This window comes from Typopeltis vanoorti, chromosome 6 (assembly GCF_054136105.1).
Source record: "Typopeltis vanoorti isolate ZY-2024b chromosome 6, IOZ_Tvanoo_1.0, whole genome shotgun sequence".
Lineage (NCBI taxonomy): Eukaryota > Metazoa > Arthropoda > Arachnida > Uropygi > Thelyphonidae > Typopeltis > Typopeltis vanoorti.
Window position 1 is genome coordinate 23,100,015 of NC_143554.1, and position 22,378 is coordinate 23,122,392.

At 36.3% G+C, this 22,378-nt stretch overlaps 1 protein-coding gene across 6 annotated transcripts in view; it reads right to left on the reverse strand.

Moving 5' to 3' along the window:
- The window catches only part of LOC150105337 (uncharacterized), a 409,874-nt gene that overhangs the window by 167,802 nt on the left and 219,694 nt on the right, over positions 1-22,378 (reverse strand). For 4 of the 6 annotated variants that reach the window (XM_090394715.1, XM_090394718.1, XM_090394714.1 and 1 more), the window contains one exon: positions 14,899-15,025. The exons of 1 other annotated variant lie outside the window; for it this stretch is intronic. In XM_090394715.1, coding sequence (XP_090250841.1) covers positions 14,899-15,025 — 127 coding nt within the window. Of the gene's footprint in view, positions 1-14,834; positions 15,026-22,378 lie in introns of all 6 variants that reach the window. One more of the 6 variants, XM_090394716.1, reaches the window with a different exon arrangement.

Consider the following 22,378-nt stretch of genomic DNA (forward strand, 5'->3'; position numbering starts at 1 on the left):
TTGATGTGTCCCAAACTTCAAGACCTTACATTTTGCTGCATTAAACTGATAACCCCCATTCATTTGCCCATCTATCTAGCTTATTCAAATCCTCTTGCAGGGCTACCACATCTGCACTATTACTAATAATCCTTCCCAGCTTCGCATCATCCACAAACAACTGAATATCCCCTTGCAATGTCATTGATATAAAGGTTAAACAATATAGGTCCTAGTACTGAGCCCTGTGGGACCCCACTTGTAACCCTCTGTCTCCTTGAAACTGCTCCACCATACACAACTCTCTGATACCTATCAGACAGCCAATCCTGAATCCAGTTGACCAACTCTGACATCCAGACCCATTTGCTGCAACTTAAATATCAGCTTATCATGTGGCACCCTGTCAAATGCCTTTGCTAAGTCTAAGAAAATTGCAGTATATGACTTTCCCTCATCTAATGTTCTTGTAATTTATTATAAAAGGCTAGCATATTGCTAAAACACGAGCACCCTTTCACAAATCCATGTTGACTCTCACAGATAACATTACCCTCATCTGCCCAATGCTGTATACGGTCCCTCATTACTTTCTCCAAGATCTTAACAACTACTGATGACACACAGACTGGCCTATAATTAGACACTTCCAGTCTGTTACCAACCTTATGCAATGGCACTATCTTACCTTCCTTCCATTCCCTGGGCACCTCTGCCGAAGCCAGACTTTCATTGAAAAACCAGGTTAAAGGCACTGTCAGTTCCCTAGCACATTCTCTCAAAACTCGTGGTGAAATACCATCCAGTCCCAAAGCTTTACTGACATCCAGAGTACTCAGTATCTGAAACACACTCTCCTCCTGTACCTCTAAACCTCGAACCAGCCCTATCCCTCTAGCATTAAAACTGATTCCTCTAGGATGAAATACTGCAATAAAGTGTTCATTGAACAATTCCACTATGTTCTCTGCATCAGTCACTCTATTCCCATTTTTATTCCACAATATCATTCTTCCACAGTCATTTCTCCTCCTATTGGCCACATATCTAAAAAATTCCCTAGGAGGATTTTCTTTGGATCTTAGGGCCAATCTCTTCTCATATTCCAGTTTTGCCTTCCTTACCATACTAGTCACTCTCCTGGCCTGTGTCTTATTTTCTTCATGCATCAGCTCTTCACCTGTCTCCTTATATCTCTTCCATAGCCTCTTTTTCATATGCAGTTCCTGTTTAATATTGTTTGTCATCCACTTTACACCAAATTGTGTCCTCTACTTCACTTGTGGTATACAACTTACCATTGCTGCTAACAAATATTCTTTCACAATTTCCCAAGCACTAATGATATCCCAGCCTTCCAATTCCTACCTCCATGAAACTTCCCGAAGTTGACATCTAAGACTATTATAATCACCTGCATTATAATTCCACATAAGTTCCCTTCTCTTTGATACTCCTGCATGTCTATTCATTTTCCAAGTCAAAACCATATGGTCACTCTCTCAAACTGGTGGGAGAGATGTCATCTCAGTTATTATCAACTCTTCTGATGCTATAACCAAATCCAAAACTCTTGTTCCCTCTGTTACATGTTGCCTAAGACATTTGTCCCTCAAGAATTCTAGAAATTCCATTCCCCTATTGCTACATGCATAGGCACAAATACATTTTCCTGACCAATTTCCCATTTTGATATTTGTCCACATCACTCCACTTGAAATGTCTGCCAATGAAGAAATTATCTTAAAAAAACAGAACAAGCAACAAAAGTAAAAGATATTTTACTAAGATTATACTGTTAAACAGATATTTTAATTTCTTTATCACAAACCATCTTCATGAAGCAGAATAAATAAAAGAAAATTCAATTACAACAAATTAAAACTATATGTTATAAACAATGGTTGCCTTATGAGCAGTCACGAGAATGCTAACCTACTTTTTTTCAGGTTGTTAACAATTACACTATTAACTTATAAATTCATTTTCATTGATAGATAGACAGAGAATGTTTGCTCATATATATAGTTCTCAAAAATTTATTATTATTGTTATTATTATATATGAGCTCTTTCATGAGGTCCATGGACTCATTACAGGAGGTCCAGTAACATTTTACCAAACACATATTAGCCATCATTTCACTATACTTCATTTTCAACTCATTCACCAACAAAGCACTCACAATTGAATCAAGTAACTCATTCTACTCATTCACCAACTCTCCAAGAAAACATCTGGTCCTTTAACCTCTGCCACTACACTCTTACTTAATTTCCAAGAATAACTGCTAATTCTCACCACACTGGTCAGGTACTTAAAACATTTCTTCTATATCATTACTATAAAACCGTACACATAACCTGTATGTTTCTATAATATTCCCCTGCCCTTTTCTGCTTATTAACCAATTTCTGTAACTCATAAATCTTCAATTTACCTGACAGAGACAGACCTTAGATCTACCACCATCATGGTCACTAGCTCCTGCAGATGAGGCTATTAAGGCCTTATGAAGAAATATAATCTTTGCTTGTCAGCATGTAATTTAATGTACAAGTTAAATAGCAGTGGACTAAGTATAAAGCCCTTAGCACAATGCTAGTTGCATGCATTCTTGAGGACTCTGCTACTTCATAAACTACTTTCTCATGTCTATCCATTAGCCACCCTCTTATCCACACCAGCAGCTTTACATTCAAACCCACTTGCCCAATTTTTGTTACAAAAATTGGGCAAGTGGGCAAAATAGGATACTGCACAGAGTTCTGTGCAGTATCCTATTATATGCTTTTGCAAAACCCAGTAGTATTATTGTGCAGCCATTTCCCTTATACAAGTCAGCTGTTACTTTATTATAAAAAGTGAGTAAATTACTGAGGGCACAGCCTACCATGCTCCCTTCCATACATTCATACTGAATTTGGCTTTTAACAACTTCTCCAATACCTTAGGCACCAATCCCGGGATACTGATTGGTTGATAATTTGCAACTTCTGCATTGAGCCTCTTAAGACTAGGTCCCACAGTAATCCCCCATTAAAACAGTTCCTGTAATATGATTATCAGTTTGGACATCAACACAATCATCATTAATGTTCCTTTCAATGACACCCTTGAATATTTTTGAATTTCTAGCTGATACCATCAACCTTTTCAAGTTATGAATTCAGGATATTTCAGTTGAATGGAAAAACAATTTAAACAAACTGAAGGAACTCCATAGACTTATCACTGTCTCTGGCTTTAGTCAACTCTTATCTAGAACATTTAGAAGAAAAAATATTTTCCCTAAATCCTAACCCTTTACTTTAGATCCATTATGGGATGATGTCTTTACTATATGAACATACACAGACAGAATGATGTCTTCCTGGAAAAAAAAAAATTACTCACTTATATCCTAGAATGAAATTCACCATAGACAAAAGGGTATACCTTGATAGAATAACTGGATTAACAATGGGTTAATGCACCTTCAACCTGTGTGTGGACTTTTTCAATTGAAGAGGAGTTAGCCACCCTCACGGTGGTAGCATTGTTTTTCCTCCAGAAAACAAAGGTTTTTCATCTAGCATACAGGCAAACTAGCCAGAGAACACAAATAATTAACAGACAAAAATACTATTAGTGAGCAGTAGATGGTGTATTGTATAGACTGTAAAGTGTACACATTGTGGATAATGATATAGCATGTAGGAGAATTAAAGTGTAGACAGTGAATTGTGTTATGTCCTTCTGTGATGAATCCTTGGATTTGTCATGTAATAATAATTAAAAGGAGTTAATTAGAACTTTACTCTTTTTAGATGTTCTTGTGAAGCAAGAAGCATATGGCTCTCTCACTACATCCACACACACACACACACACACACACACACACACACACACACACACACACACACACACACACACACACACACACACACACCATAAACTTACTTTTTCTGGTCATTATATTCAAACATCATCAACATTATCCTTCATAAAAATATGTCACAATTATATCACTGTGTTCAAAAGCTCACTTCATATGTTTTTCACAAACATCACTTCAGCAAGAAATTTCTATACTAAGCAAATCTCTGCTCTCAAGAGTCACATAAAAAATCATGAAGAAATCATCAGTAATTTCATTCCAAATTTTATGAGAAGAGAAAACTCCTACAGGATTCCGATCTCATTATATTAATGGCACCCCGAGTGTGAGTGTGTGTGTTTGACTTCAAGAAATTTCAACGTTCAGGCACATACAAACCTATCACATAAATCAACCTACTTTTACTTTCTCCTGAAGACAAAATTTCTCCACCAGTGCTACCTGGCATCTGTCAAATTCAGTGTAACTGTAATTGAGTGTAAAGGGTATAGTATTTTTTTTTAGGAAGGTTAATGATATCAGACTTGAGTTAGGGTAGAAATTCATGAAAGCAATAATGGTGTTCCACATAGCAGCAAGTCTGAGGTTATCTGGTGTGGAGTCAAGCAGGATGAAATATTTGATGGGAGTGTTGCTAGAGATCTGGCGGTTCAGTTACTAGAGATGATTAAATGCATCACCAAGTTACTCTAATGTGTGCTGATAAATTATCTGAACACTAAATGGATAGTAGAGAAAACTCATGATAAAGTAGAATTTAATGAGCTGTTCATTCTCAAGCAGTATGTGAAAGAAGGAAAGTGAGCCCAAAGAGTATTAAATTTAAAACATGGCATCAGAAGGAATCTAAGTTAAGAATGTGACTGTTTTGGTCAGTGACTGTGATTATGTCATACTGACCTAGGAAATAGCAAGTTCATAATTAGGTTTAATGGAATCAATACAGTACAGAGAAATAATTAAACTCAGATTTAATAATTCAGGTCAGACTGGTTAGCTGAGTGATTAATGTATTTGCTCACCAGATAACAAAAGGCTGTAGGTTCAAATCCTCCTTGGACATGGATGTTTGCGATTGTTTTTCACACCCACACACCCAAGATAGACTGGGTTACTAGAGTAGACCCAACCTTTCCACAAAGGGAAAGGCCTTTGCCCAGAAGAGAGATTCTACAAGCTGATCATCTTAATTGTTCCAATATTTCATCTCTGTCAAAGAGGTAACTTTTGGGATACAATATAAAAACTGTAATAACACATAATAAATAAACATGGTTGAGTAAAACTTCCCATGATTGAAGAAGCATTAATTCTTAGGCCTCCCACCCAACAGGCATTGGCTATCCACATGATTAGGTCCTTGACCTGGTTATATAATTTCAGTCTTAGCTCAAGAAAGATCTCATGGCAATGCAAAGAATGTATGATGGTCCCATTGCACAAGAGTGGTGCAAAAATTGATGTGTCTAACTACCAGCCTATCAATATCTATGTGAGTGGTGGTGGTGGTGAAGATTTTCGGGAGAAGTTGTTTGGAACTCACATATAGAAATGGGTTGACAGACAAGATATACTGCAAAACATAGCATGAATTTAGTAAAAGGAGATTATATCTGAGGAATTGCTCTTATTTTATAATGCTACAGCTGAGATGAATAAAGGGAATAAATACATTATGATACTCTTGGACTTTGCTAAGGAATTTGATAGGATTATTATTTGTTAACAAAGATGGAACAGGAGAGATACCGACTGGCCTGAAAACCTTAGTGGCCATCATCATTTTTTCAGTTTCTTCCTCTTCTTAAAAAAAAAAAAAAAAAAAAAAAAAAAAAAAAAAAAAAAAAAAAAAAAACAGTTTCACTCCAAAGTTATTAAATGAAAAATTTTCCCTCTTTATTTTCATCTAAGTTCAAGGGAATAGCCTGTTTTCCCAAAGAAGGGTTACCATTAAAATAAAAAAGTAACAATACTTTTTGCATGTTCCAGGGAGTAGCTGCTTTGTCCCTTTTCCCTTGTCACATGAAAAATCTTCACCAGTTCTGATAATATTCCTTCAACAGATTAAATGTCTCAATCATTTATTATTATTAGACCTCCAAGGAGTCAACAGCTCATCATGGCAGGTCCTCTATCACACACTCTTCACTCCCACCCTCTTTATACAGCGTCCAGCAATGGACTCTTGTTATCCTAGTCCTCACTTATTCTTTGAAAAAGTCCAATCCACATTAATCTAGTAATAACCCCTAACCAACTTATATGTCTCAATCATTTCCCCCCCCCCCCCCCATCCTTTTATCTACCACTCTGAAATTTGCATTCCATCAATCTGTCTTCATGCTCTACATTCCAGACACCAAAAACCATCCTAGTCAATCATCTCTGAACTCTTTCCAACATCTTTTCATTCCATAAACCAGGTGACCAAATCTGTGCAGGTAATCCATATGCAGTCTGACTGAAGCTTATACAACGGAATCATAACATCCTTCCTCCTACATGTCAATATTCTGTGCATCATTGCCATAATGTGCTGTGCTATCCTCACAATTTTAGCAAAATGTCCCCAAACTTGCAGGTCCTTATTCCCACCAATCTTATACTCTGTATCTCATCTGTGCTTCCCAGACTTTACAACTTTACTACATTGAACTGCTAGCCCCATTCATTTACCCATTCAGAAATCTATTCAAGTCTACTTGCAAGGTTGCAACATCCATTCTACTCATCATAGTTCTCAAAATTGCATTTGCAAACAACTGTATATCACTACTGAAGTCCTTCCCAATATCATTTATGCATAAATAGCAATGGCTCCAAAAGAGATCTTGGGGCACACCACTGGTGACTTTTCTCCTCCAAGATATCGCTCCCCCATACACAATTTACTGATATGTATTGGACAGTCAATAAGCATCAGTACTATCCAGCTCTATCTGTTTTAATTTAACCTCCCTACCGGCCAATGTGGATGAAATAGTGACACCAAATTGCACTTCTCATCCATGTTATTCAATGTATTTTAGAGCTTCGTATCCAGATTTATCTCGACATCTATAGATGTCGTGGCCGGTTGGGGGGTTAATTACTAGCTTGTCATGCAGCAATCTATCAAAGGCTTTAGCAAAATCTAAATATATCACCTATGTATGCATCCCTTTGTTCAATAAACCTGTCACTTTGTTATAGTAAGTAGATTGTTAAAACACAATCTTCCTTTAGCAAACCCATGCTGTCTAAAGAGAACATTGTCATCAACCCAATTCTGAATCCTGGTCCTGACTAGTCTCTCTAATACTTTTACCACAACTCCAGACAAACAACTGGTCTGTAATTCAAAGAATTAGTCTTATCCTTAATCCTACATGTCAGTGTTCACCACATCATTGTCATATCTGCTGTACTGTCCTCAATTTTAACAAAATTGTCACAGAAATTTCAAGTCCCTATCCACCATCACCACCAGAACTTTCATCTCCTCTACCTGTAAGGTATCCCCACCAATCTTATACTCTGCATCCCATCTTTTTGCTTCCCAAATTGTACAACCTCACACTTTGCCAAACTGAACTGGTACCCCACTCACTCATTCACAAAGTCCATTCAAATGCTCTTGCAAGGTTACATCTGCTCTATTTCTCATTGCTCTCCACAAACTTTGCATAATCTGCAAAAAACTTGTATGTCAACATTCCGATGTCATTTGCATAAAAATTAAACAGCAATAGCCCCAAAATGGATCCCTGAAGCACACCACTAGCAACTTTCTTCTTCTGGGATATCACTCCCCCCCAATACACAACCTGTTGATACCTATCAGACAGCCACTCTCCAACCAATGCACTAATCTACTATCCAACCCCATCTGTTCCAATTTAACTACTTGTTTGTCATGTGACAATCTATTGAAAGCCTTTGCAAAATCTAAATATACTACTGTACATGCATCTCCCTTGTCAAATGTATTCATCACCTTGATGTAACAAGTAAGTAGTTGCCACATCACAATTTTCCTTTAGCAAATGCTGTCAATCAAAGAGAATTCTGCTGCTGTCAACCTATTTCTGAATCCTGGTCCTCACTTGCTTCACTACCAGCATATAATTTGAGGACTTAGTTTTATCCCTTTATGAAGCAGATCAATTTTGTCCTCTTTCCACTCCTCTTGAACTTGGAAAATCTAAGTTAAAGAGGTAAGTTAAGACTATTATTAACTTCCAAAAACATTCCCTCAACTCATACAGTGATATATACCATCAAGTCCTATGGCTTTATTGACCTTAAGTTTACTCAATTCTTCATATACCTCCTCACTCATCCATCATCAGTAGCTCCATCTCTCTACCCACTGCTCTTTAGTTCTGCATGATGTTACTTTCACAAGGATGAAATACCTTTATGTACTGCTCATTTAACATTTCTACTATATCCTGCTCAGTGGTTATCATTCTACCATTCTCTCCAAACAGTATCATTGTTCCATAATCATTCTTTCTTCTACTGGCCATGCATCAAAAAACTCCCTAGAATTCCTTATGGTCTCACTGGTTAACTGGTGTTTATACTGCACTTTTGCTAAGAGGTAACTTAACAAGCAAGTTACCTCTCTTGCTTGCTCTTTGTACTCCTTGTGCAAACCAACTATTACCACCACCACCCATCTTATGCTGCCTCCATAATGCCTTCTTCCAATTTGCATGCTTCACCTGCTCATCCATTCGATTTCATACCCACCATATTTGACCTCTGGAATGCATTCAGACATTGCCAGATCGTTCCTGAACAGGTCCCAAGCAGCACTGCTCTCCTTTCCTTTCATTCATTCTGTAGTATAGCTACTATTTTGCTATAGCCATTATTTATAAATGTATTGCTAATAGTTTGTAATTCTTGTTTAAGAGCTTGTTCATTAGAGAAAATTGTTATAGCTCTGTTTTTGAGGGTGTTAATGACTCCAAGTTTTTGCAAAGGGTGGTGATATGAGTTAGCATGTATATATTGGTCAATATGTGTAGGCTTGTGGTAAACAGTGAAGGAAAGACTGCCTGAGGAAGACATGTGACCAGTGTATCCAAGAAAGGAAGCAATTTCTGATTTTCAATTTCAATACTAAATGTATGCACTCATGTTTTGTTTGTTCAGGTAGCTAAGGAACGTGTTTAATGTTAAACACATTCCATATGTTTATAAATAATGGCTACAGCAAAAATACTATTAATAAAATTCTTCATAAAACTCCATCAAAAAATAATACTGATTACAGTAAAACCATGCTATCCCATACAATAAAAGGTTATCAGAAAAAAAAAAATATAATTCTACACCATTATAATCTTAATGCCAGTTTTAAACCACCTCTAAAACTAAAAAAAATATATTCAACTCCTCTAAGGATCCCCCCCCCTCATTGGCTCACTCTGGAGTTCATCTATTCACTTGTAACTTACCTTATATTGGGGAAACCGGACATACAATCCCTATCCATAAAAAAGAACACAAATGACACATTAAATTTAATAATTTTGGCGAAGCAGGCCTCTCAAATCATGCTCTTAACATCCTACACCAAACTGATTGGAAAATTACTTGTTCCTTATATCATACAAAAACTTGGTATGAACAGAAATTTAAAGAAGCCTGTGAAATTTTGATTAACTGACCTAATCTTAATAATAATGGTGGCTTAAAAATCCCAAGAATTTGGATGGTACACATTCAGCCCACTTTGTTCAAGTTTTGCAGCAAACCCTGACTAAGCAATTTTTCAACTTTTATTGGTGACCATCCAATGGTTTGTTCTCATTTATACGTATAGTTACATAAGTAAAATTTTTTTGTGTGTGTGAACATGTTGCTTTCTAGCTTAAGTTAATTTAATTTTGTAACCTAATAGATAATAATATAATAACATAACTCTAACTTTGATGTGGTAAGGTTTTTTTTCACCAGAAGTCAGGCCAGTGGTTTTAATGGTTGACTAAATCAATGCGACTTCAGCATACCATGTATATTGTAGTGCAGCTTGTTTCTTTGCATAAATGTGTATACTCCAGATGATGACTTTAATGTGAAGGTCAAAATGTCGAGTGATTATTTTGGTTTATATTAAACTGAAGTTTTATTCTAACACGGTCGTTGTTTCCATAATTTTTGAAAATGAATTGCAATATGTCCTCTAAACTCAAATTTCTATCTATGATCACCCCAAATCCCTTGCATTCGCCTTCTTCCAATATAACTCCAAAATGTGAGTGTGAAGCATCCCATTTGTGAATCCCAAATTCAGTTTGCATTAATCTGATATGTCTATTCATTTGACCAGCTTATTCATATCCTTTTGTAGAGCTGGAACATCAGCACTATTACTAATAACCCTCCCAAGCTTCACTTCATCTGCAAACAACTGAATAACTCCCTATAGTCTGGTGACATATCACTGACATAAAAACTGAAAAGCAATGATCTCAGTACTGAACCACGTGGAACTCCCTACTTGTAACCTTTCCACATTCTGATACTGCTCCCCATATACAACTCTGATAGATATCAGAGTTGTATATGGGGAGTAAATCAGAAAGCCAATTATCAATCGAATCACTAAGCTAATATCAAAAACTTATATGTAGCAACTTAAAAAACCAATCTGCCATGTGGCACCCTGTCAAATAGCTTTGCAAAAACCACACTTTATGCCTTCTCTTCATCCATCTATTTCCCCTGCTCTTGAAACCAGATCTAAAACTAGAGTGCCACTAACTAATCCATGCTGGCCTGTATATTATAATATTACCCTAATTTTCCCAATTCTATATAAAAGTTTTTACCAATTTTCCAAAGTCTTCACAACTACAGGAGAAACACAAACAAACTATGTTTTAATATCTCCATTCTACAACCCACCTTTATGCAATAGAACTATCTTACCCTCCTTCCACTTTTAAGGAACCTGTTCCACTGCAAGACTTTCAATAAATAACCAAGTTAATGGTCAACTCAATTCCACAGCATATTTTCTTAAAACAAATGGCAAAATTCCATCTATTTCCCCTGCCTTGCTGACAATTAGTATACTCAGTATTCAGAATATATCACCTTCACTTCTAACACTTTGGCACCCCTTATCCTTCTAAAAATAGAGCCAGCTGAACCAGGATGGAACATTCTAATAAAATGATCATTAAATAGCTGAACTATGTCATCTGAGTCCCATCTACATCCAACAAGGTAATCCGTCTGCAATAATTTTTCCTCCTATTCCCCCACATAGCAAAAAAACATCTTTAGATTCCAGCACTAGTCTCCTCTTGTATTCTGATTTTTCTCTCCTTGCTATACTAGCCACCTTTCCCTGAGCCTTATATTCCTCATGTGACTGTTCTCCACCTCTCTCTTTATTACTGTTATTATTATTATGTGACACCTCCAAGGAGTCCAAAGACTCATCGAGAGAGGGCACCTACTCTACAACTCTCCATCTCCACCACTTAATCCACCAAATACAGCGAACCACCATTACCATATACACCAATGCCATCTACTGCTCACCACCACCAGTATTTTTCATCTGAAAATTGTGTGTATTCAAGGCCGGTTAGTCTGCATGCAGGATGAAAAACCTGAGTTTCCAGGAGAAAAAAAACCCTACCTCTGTATGAGATTTGATAACTCACTTTCAATTGCAAAAACCCATATATTCTTCTCGTCACGATGACAATCAAACTTAGGCCTTTTATATGTCTTCCATAATCTCTTATTCATTGGCAATTCATGTTTAATTTTTCTAGTCATCTATTTGATTCCAAATTGCTCTATCTTTTTTACTTGAGGTACATCTGCAATTGCCATCGACAGTTTTTTTCTTATGTATCCCCCATGCATTACTAACATCTCTTCCTTCAAATTCTTTCATCCTTGTATGCTGCAAGTTGGCAGTGCAATATAGTTGCCTGCCTTATAATTCTACAAAACTTCCTTTTGCCTTGATACTTCCACATGCCTATTCATCCTTCAAGTCAGGACTACATGGTCATTTTCTCCAACAAGGGGCAAGTATGACATCATAGTCCTAAACAGATCTGATGCTTTGACCAAATCCAAAACTACTGATCCTGTGTTCCCTCCACCACATGCTGCCTAAGACATCTGTCTCTCAAGAAATCCAAAAATTGTTCTCTTAGTAGTAAATGCTGTCTCCTCTACACAGATTATATTGCTATAGCTAAAGTTCCCCATAATGATCACTTGCTTTGCACTTTGACAAGATAATTTCCTAAACATTTCCTGCTCATCACCATCTATATTCCCTGGTCTATAGCAAAATCTCACTAAATATCTTGTCTTATAAAGATCTTACCATTATTTTCACTAATTCTCCACCCTGAGAAGACACAATTCATCTCTTATTCATATCTTATCATGGGGTGATGGAAAGTTGATTGGCATCCCATCCCCCGTGCAGAATGAAACATACCCAAACAGACTATGTTTAGGACTATGATGTCATAGTCCTAAATGCAGATGGTAAATAGGCAGACATCAGGGCTTCCCAACAGTGTATCACAATCGACGAACATGGGTAAATGCCATCAATGATATCAAAATCTTAGCGATTTTGATTGTGAATGTATTATTGACACAAGACAGATGGATCATTCCATAGCCCAAGTGATAAGAACCCTACGGTTCTCGAGGACAACTGTATCAACGGTTTACCATGAGTATACCATTAATGGATGCAGACGTACCAGTGCCTGGCAAGCAAGTGGTGGCCGACTACACACCACTGACGACTGGGGGTTGATATAGACTGTTCAAGGCTTGCAGAGACCAACCACATGGCAATGGCGGCACAAATCACATCCAGTTTTAATGTTGGAGGTATAAGCAGCATCAGTGAGCAAATGGTATGGCCTACTCTGCATACTATGGTCTACAAGAGCTGATACCCTAATAGTGTCTGTTGACAGCTCATCATTGCCCCTCACTTGTGTCGGGACCATCAAAACTGGACCTCTGTAGAGTGGACCAGAGTTGTGTGGTCTGATGAATCCTGCTGTACCAAGTTGATGGAATGTAAGGTGTGAGTGTGTCATCGACAGAATGAGTCCATGGCACTGTCGTGACAGGTCGGCTCTGTTCAAGGAGGTGTCAGTTCTGTGATGGTTTGGGGAGCCTTCTCATTTGACACATTAGGTCCCTTGGTGTGTTTGGAGAGGCCTTTATATGCTGCAAGCTACCAGAAAATGCTGGATAATTACCTACACATTTTCATGGCCTTTGCACATCCTACAGGTGATAGTGATAGTCTGTTTCAGCAGGACAATGCACTGCATCACCAGGCCACAACCACCCAGGCATGGCTCAAGGAAAACTCACCTGAGTTTGAGACCATTTAGTGGCCCCCAAGGTCCCCAAATTTAAATCCAATCAAATCTCTTTGGGATATCATTGAGTGAGACATCAGATCCATGTATTGGAGACAGACATCTAATGCAGTTGTGGACGATGCTGCAACAGGCATGGCTGGTATTACCTCTGGTAACTCTCTGGCATCTGGTGGAGTCAATGCCTCGGAGAGTACAAGCTGTTATTCGCACTAGAGGAGGACAGACATGCTATTAGGTAGGCATCTCTAATATTTTTTTCATTGAGTATATTTATTCCTTATCCTGCTGAAACATCTTGATTTCTATTCTTGTCAGAATATTTTCCTCAGTTAACCGAGTTTCACTGATACCAACAATCTTTGGAGAGAATGAGTCAATCAATGACAAACACATTCCCTTTATTCCTAATGCATTGCATTTGTATACACAAAATATAGTGCTTTGAAAGTATTCTTATAGCCATTATTATTCCCCCCTCATACTCCACCTGGCTCTGCATCATAGGGTACATCCTCTCATTTTTCAAGTCACTACTTCAAAATGAGGCCATCCCTGTTATGTTCCACTTTGGAATTCAAGTTTCCCTGTCCTGACATACTTGCCCAAAAAACAAGTCTCCCCAAAAGCCTGCACCCTTTTGTATTCAAATGTAAACGATCGCTTGCATAACAGCTCTCTTCTATCATCAAATGCACTCCATGCAACTACATATTCCAGACTTCTCTCCCTACATATTCTCGTTATCATCTCATTCATTACCACTACTCTTCTCCTCTACTCCACATTATCATACCAAGGGAACATGCTCACTATCTTTCCTTGGATACATTTCTGCTGTGCCATTCCTAACATCAATCTCAAATCTCATGCTACATGATTCCTCTCAGATCATTTATACCAAACTTTACTTTCATCTCCTCTACATTTTCACCTCTCTTCATTGCTACTGTCACATTCTCTATCATCCCACTTATCTGGCACTCTACTGTGCATACCCCTAATCATTGAATGGAGTACACCAAACAGATTCATTCATCCTTCTCTCACTGACATTCATGACTTTCTGCTTCCAATCTCTCCCCCCCCCTCCACTCTGCTCTGCTCTTTCTGCTCCCACACTTCTCAATTTTCTCTATTTCCTTGTCTCTTCCATTCAGTTGGTTTCCTCTCCCCCTTACCCTCTCACACTTAATGTCATTCTTCTTGCACTAACCAATATCTATTATTATTGACTAAGTTATGATAATAAATTCCAACAACGTAATCAAATGTGTGCCTTGGTATTTACGTTTTTTTTTTTTTTTTGCTTTATGTGACTCCCTTCCATAAAATTTTAAACGTAAGGTACACTACAATGGGTGGGATATTTGTATGTAAAAACAACAAATGTGATTTTTTTTTTTTTTGATCACAGATTGATTCAATACTACAAATACATAAGAATCACTTATATAATATTAATTTGTTGACCAACATTATCATAGCCAAATCAAAATAATAAATAAGTAACATGCAGGTGCATGCTTGTTCATATAACACACACACAATGTTTGATAACATGCATATAGCAATAATGATAAACTAACAGTGTAAGAAAACGTTGCTTCAGACAGAGAGAAAAGGCGTTTTCTACTGTAGTTTGCATCTTACTTCAGTTTGGCAACTTTCATCATTGGTGTTAGAAGTCTTAGCTTCTAGTTCTCCTTGAAGTTCTTCCACAAGTTGGCATTTGGCACTCAGATTCTCTTTATATTTGTCCATTTGTTCATTTAATGCTCTATACAAAATTTTAGGGATAAGTAATAAGACTAAGACTTTTTAATGAAACTTGAAAGTGATATCTAAACAGAGATATACAAAAAAAAAAATTAAATACAAAGTCATTAACAGTAATTGTTAAATGAGTGCAAAATATTAAATAAATTACTTGTCATGCTTATTGGCAATTAGAATCAAAGACATTTAGGACGAATAACATGTTCTTATCACCCCTCCTCTTTCCCTCAGTTCTATGGTCCATAAATAATGCTTGAATAATAACATCAAGAAAGAAAATATTTTATTTTGCATTATTAATTAAGAAAGAATTATATTTATCTAAATAAATTTGGTAGCAAGGTTGGGATGCAGGAAATACAATTAATGGAGAAATTTTGAAAGAAGCGAAAGGAATGACAGATCTGGGAGCGCTGGTGGACATAGACTTGAAGTTCAAGGGTCACGGTGCTAAAATTGAAAAAACATTGCAATGGATTATAGCAATGATGAGAAGGCCCTTCACATGCAGAAGCAAAGGGGTTATGGCTCTCCTGTATAAGGTCTCAATCAGGCCACTTATCAGATTTAGTTAACTGTTTCAAACAGACTATAGACAAGAAGTTAAAGAGGTAGCTGTCGAAAAGAAGCATATGAAAAGTTGGTACAGTTATGTAAGCATATGCCCAGAGAGAGAGAGAGGAGTACAGAGAAAAAATGTTGGAACTAAGCTGTGATAAACTCCTAAACAAAATTTATCAAAAACTTTTCTAAGAATACAGAAGACTAACATCATGAAGGTGTAAAATATTGTGGATGCTATTGAAAACATTCAAAATGAAGGAAAGAGTACTGTGAAAAGAATCACAGATGCTAAGGGTGATTTAAAAACTGAAGGTAAAGAAATCCTTGATGACTGGGGTAATCATTGTGAAATTTCACAAAGTCAAACCAGAAGTGACAGAACAGTGGTAGAAAATATTCAAGAGGAATACAATCAGGAGTATGTATTAATACTTGAGGTAGTAAAAGCTATCAAAAATCTAAAATGTAGGAAGGCAGCTAGAATGGATGACATCTGACAACAAATGCTTAAATATGAAGGTATTTTCAGTTTTACATGGCAGTGCATAATTCAGAAGGCCTGGTCAGAGGATCAAATTCCAGATGATTGGAGTAGAGATCTATCTCATAGTTCATAATTTTTTTAAAAAAGGGAAATTAACAATGATTGTGCGATTACAGAGTAATTTCCTTAAGTTTTCCAAATAAAATTTATGTAGCGTACTTGAGTAAATGCTAATAAAAATTGGAAGAGAAACTTGGAGAAGAACAAGCTGGGTTTAGGCCAAACAGCAGTTGCCAGAATCAGATTTTTACTTTGTAACAAATAGTTGAGAAACCACTGAATATAATAAGGATCTGTCCTAAGTTTTATAGATATGGAAAAGCATACAACAAGATGCCAGGAAAAAAAGCTTTTCAATATGCTACAATTGTATTTGTATTGCTTCTGCATATTATTCTATTTACATGGTTTGATGTAAAATCGTGCATGCTATCTCCACTGCTATTCATCTTTTATGGATCAAATTATGAGACAGTAGCATTACACCTGATATAAGAATCAGAAATATCAAACTTAGAAGTTTGCTTAAAGCAGATAATGTTATACTCCTAAACAATCCAGTGGAAATCTTCAGCATTCTTTAACTAAATTGAAAATAACAGCTGCAACTAATTTGGTATAAAAATCAGCAAAAAACAATCACTAAAACTATGAAAATACACAGGATCAGAGAAATTCCACTGTATTTTCAATTGAGAATCTATTGAACTAAAATATATCAGCTATTTAGGCACACTTTTTAGTGAAGATGGTCAATTACATATGGAAACAGACAGCAAAATAAGCCAAAATGGTATGGTGGGAAGTTAGAACACTAAACTAACAATATACAAGACAGTATTTTAACTTAGGAATTTCAGACATGAGTAAGAAATAAAACAGTTAATCAAAAACTAGAGAAGAGAAGACAGATATGAGAGTTTTAAGAAAAATTAAGGGAGTGAACAGATGACATCAATGAGAGAATCATATTAAAAGTGAAGATATTAATAACTTGACATTGTTGGCATTCAGAATTCAAGATCTAGTTGGACTGAATGTAGTCAGAAGTGCTTGAGAAAATCAGAAATAGAATATATGACAATACTGGAGTGCTGACAAAGTTATAAGGAGGAAAACTGTTGAAAGGAAATTAGTTATAATGCAAATTTAATCACATGAATTATCCTGTGCACCTTGAGGATACAAATCAGAAATTAGATAATCATATATTCCAATCTAGAAAATAGTAATTTCTAGTCCATGCCATGAGGTTTACAAAAAGATGAGGCTGCTACTAAAATTCTTGGTACTAATTATAACACTATACCTGCAGACACAGCATGAGTGGAGTTGGGGGAGGAAGGTAGGATGTGCTTCTTGGTGTAACAAATTCATTAGTTTATTCCAATATTTTTATTATTATGCTCTTCTGTTAGGTAGTAATGACTGTTAATTAATAATTGACAATCAGTTATGATTGTCAATTATTATTATTTCAATTAACACGAAATGACCAGCACCGTCATGTTGCTGAGTTGCCATTTACATAACAAATGCATGGAAAGGCTTGTGTTCCCAGTACATGTTATTTATTTTTCAACGGTATTGATGACAACACAGAATGATAAGAAAATGATATTCATGAACTTATTTGCTGATGTTTTGCTGGCATTATATCCAGCATCATCAGAGCACAAAAACAGTCTGTCACAGCATGCAAAACAACAACAACAATTTAGTATAACAGTGGGACTAGTTTTAAAAAAAAAATGTAACGGACAACACAAGGGACTGAAGTTCTAATTAGGAGCCATCTATGTTGGAAAAAGAGAGAAAACAAATATTAATTTGATCTTAAAATGACTGTTTCCTAGATTTTTGGTAAATTTATATAGCCATACCTGTTGTGGTTTGGAGTATGTTTTAAAACTTCCGTTTGATTCCAAAAACAATCTCTCTCTCTCTCTGACTTATGACTTCTATGTAGCACTTTTGTTTTCTTCCAATTGATCCTGTGTGAAGTGGTATCCAAGGCATGGTCTGCTACATCCAACTTGCCATAACAATAGTGCTAGATTTATTTTTTATGTTCACCAAGGCAGATGTCAACATTTCTTCCTGTCTGTCCATAGCAAGCCCGGTCACAAGAACAAGGCACTTCATAAACTCCTGGATATGATAAAGAGAGTCTGTCCTTAGGTGAACAGATGAAAGTTGCCAATATGACATAAAGTTTAAATACAGTGCATAGTGATATTTACTGAGAACTCTAGATATCTTTTCAGATGTGCCTTGAATGTATGAGATGGTAACAGTTTTGCTGTAGTCCTGTGTGGTAAGCAATGGAAGGAAATTCTGTGGAACATTTAGTATTTTTTCTATCCTATGGAGATTACAGCTATTGGCTAAGGCGTGATGTGAGTGAGTTCAGCAGTAAGAACAGTGACGTTGGAACAAATAGCTCTAGCTCTGTGAGTTAGTGTTTTTAGGATACCATACTGTTGAGCTGAATGATGGTGTGACTGTGCAAATATGCCTTGGATAAGGTGTCACACCTTATTACTAAAATACTCTGGATTAGAGACAGATGTTGAAAGTTTTTTCACTTTTAGTTATAAGGTGTGATACCTTTCGGCTACTTGTATATGGAAAATGAAAATATGACTTCTGCATTACTTCATTCTTGGTATCAGGTCCTGGCTCCCACTGATGAGATCTTAATAAAGGTCAAAACCATTATGGGTTGTTGGCCCTTCCCATAATGCAGAGCATTATACATGTCTGTCAAGATATGTGCATTGCATTGTGGGATACTAAGGCAATTGATATGAAGTCATTTCCCTTTACAAACTAGTAGCCCAGTCATGAAGTGACTTCATGCACAAACTTTGTTTGATTACACTTGGATAAAGGATGAAACTAAGAATATAATTTCTTGGCATCTTTAATTGATAGTATAACTAAATGAAAAAACTTTCAACACTTAATGTGCTATAGTGAGACAGCAAAAGAGCTCATTTTAGTTCCTCAACAAATGGGTGATTTACAGATCTAATTCACAGGTAAAAAAGCTTAGCTGCTGTTCTCTTGTTACCCTTTCCATAGTAAAAAAAAAAAAAATCTTCCTAAGGGTCTGCAATAGATTTCAGATTAGTAACATCATATCCATAATGTTTCAATGTACGTGCTCTATATCTATCTAACTTTCATTTTCCAGATCCAATTTCTATATGGACATCCAAGGAGGAGAACACAGTTTCTGTGAATACAGTTCCAATTACAGGAAAATGATCTCTTCTATAGATGTTCTCTTCAACATCCCATAGAAGTGGAAAAATGGCAGGGGAGAAGATTGTAAAATATATTACAGAACATATGGAAAAGTTATTGAGTCTATTATTAACAACAAGGGAGAGGTCACGATTGTTGAGCATTTGTTCAATGATATGACCTCGTCTATTTGTGTTTGCACTACCTCAAAAAATGTTGTGACTATTCAAGTTATTAATGAGAAGTATGGGCTGATGCAATATAAATTTATCACATTCCATCTCATTTAACTATAACTGGGGGGGGGGGGATATATTCAATGTACTAAATCCCACAGACAGGCAAATTACTACTGCTTCCAGAGCAATATTAAGCTTAACATGATGGAAAGGAATATGACTGCCCACTAGGATAGCTACTCCACCATGAACAGGACCATTTCCAGTTCTCTTCTAGTATACAGAAGTGAAATTCAGTAAATCAGGGTCCTCACTGGGTTTTAAATATGTTTCCCCACAAACAAAAAGGCTTGTGTTTCTGCAGAAAAATCATGATATAATCAATAATCTGGCAAAACCTACAACAGTTCCAATGTATAAATTTTCCTGTTGTTTTGGCTTTGTAGATTTCTCAAATTTCTGGAAGGTTGAGGGTTTATTTTTGTCAGGTTTATATTTATCAATTGGCTTTGGGAAGAATGGAAAGCAAATATCCATCCCTTCCTTTAGAAAAATATGCAATACATCACCTGATGTGTCAGAATAATTTAGGAAGTTCGATTAACTTTCAGTGGATACTGAAGTATCTGGTATTTCTGTGGTGTGTGTGTAATGGTTTATCTTTAAGTGATACCATTACATAATTTTTTTTGACAAGCTGGTTCTCATCGAATAGAACCATTTTTGTAGTTGTTTCTGGAGCGAGAGTGCAGGGCATGTGATTGATGCCTTCAACAGAGAAGCACTCATGATCATAAAGTTCTGATAATGTGAAATTATCATATGGAGGAATAGGCATATGAGTTTGAATTACTGTTGACATTTTCTTAACTGACACCTTTTCAGAATAACATGATTTAAGGATAGGTGTTGGTGGTTAACTTCCTATTTGCATCCTGATATATTATATTCTGTTTTAATCTTTTGTATTTATTTTTCAGCTTTCCACTTTCTACCATGTACAGGAGTGATCTGGATGACCTCCTTGATATTTGACACATTTAGCTTTCTTTGCAGAGCAAGAATTGTCATTATGTTCTTTTTTTTTTTTTTTGCAACGAGTTGCCCGGTGTTGTGCTACCTTACCCCAGTCCTGAAGATACTTTCAGGCGCAAACTTTGTTTACTCACACTTGGATAAAGGATTAAACTAAATTTATTATAGTCTAACCAAGTGAAAAATAAACTTTCAACATCTTTCTCTAAATCCAGAGTAATTTAATAAAAAGGTGGCACACCATTTGGCAACTCCTATAGGTAGAGATGACCTTGCTAATGCTTCTGCCTGGTATCTCCACTTGGGCCTGGCTCCCACTGAAGAGACCTCAATAAAGGTTGAAACTAGTCTGGGTAGTGGCCCTTCCCTTAATGCAGAACATTAGACATATCTGCAAGGAGATGTGTTTTGTATTATGGGAGATACTGAGATAGGAGTGATGTTAGCTTGCTCCACCTTTGCAACGAGTTGTCCAGTGTTGTACTACCTTACCCCAGTTCTGAAGTTACTTTCAGGCACAAACTTTGTTTGCTCACACTTGGATAAAGGATTAAACTAAATTTATTATTATGCTCTTTATTACCACATCGGACACAGGTGGTAGAGCCATGACAGGCAGTTTAAATGTCAGAAATATGGACATGCCCAAAGCATTTTAGTGGATTAGGGATGTACAGTGTAACAGGACAGCTGAGATGCTCTGATTTTGCCAATGTTGGAGGGTCAGGTGTATCAAAAGTAAGAATGACATTCCTGGTCAGAACTAGCTAACCATCCCTACATATCAGGACGTGCCTCATATCTGTCCCTCCCTGATCTTTAAGCTCTGAACATATCTCCTCAATCAGGCACATCAAGGAATCCCATTCTGATATCAATTCTCTACAAGAATTGAATGTTTTATGAGGTATTACTGTGATTGGTATTCCACCTATTGATGTTATTTTCAGAAGTTTTTCAGATTGTCACCAACATGATGTTTCCACAAGGAAATATCCCTGGAGCATAGCTTAATTGTTTTGGAAGAAAATGCCAGTTCTTCTAACCCCCTTTTGAATAAAGAAGGGTGACATTTCCCCTATTAGCTTTTCACCTGTTGCATTGATGGTAAGAGAAACTGCTACATTCATAATGGTATCATTTGTTTCTTAATTCTGTTATCAAATAATGTATCAATGATATAAGTACATGATTGAGACATTGTTAGGGTTCCTGAAACATTAGAGGATGAAGAATTCATGCTCAAGAGAATTTTTGTTTGGTGTTAAGCTTCCCACATACCATGGAGCCACACTATAGGTGGGAGATGAATATAATCACCTGATGGGAGATCACTGCCCCACTTATTGGAGGCCTGAAGTGGCTTAAAAAAGTTTCATATTTGGTCTCTAGAGCAGGGTTTCCAGATTATGTAAAAAAAAAATGAATGAAAAATTAAAAAAATATATATATATAAAATTGAAAAAAAAAAAACAGAAAAGAAAATCCCTAACCTGTCCACAGTACAAAAAGTACTAAGGTTTACAAATAACCTTTAGCGGGTGGGAACAACAGTTAAAAAAAAAAATGGCACTAAAAAAAAAGCAGGGTTTCCAGATTATGTAAAAAAAAAAATGAATGAAAAATTAAAAAAATATATATATATAAAATTGATAAAAAACAGAAAAGAAAATCCCTAACCTGTCCACAGTACAAAATGTACTAAGGTTTACAAATAACCTTTAGTGGGTGGGAACAACAGTTTAAAAAAAAAAAAAAAAAAAAAAAAAACCACATGGAT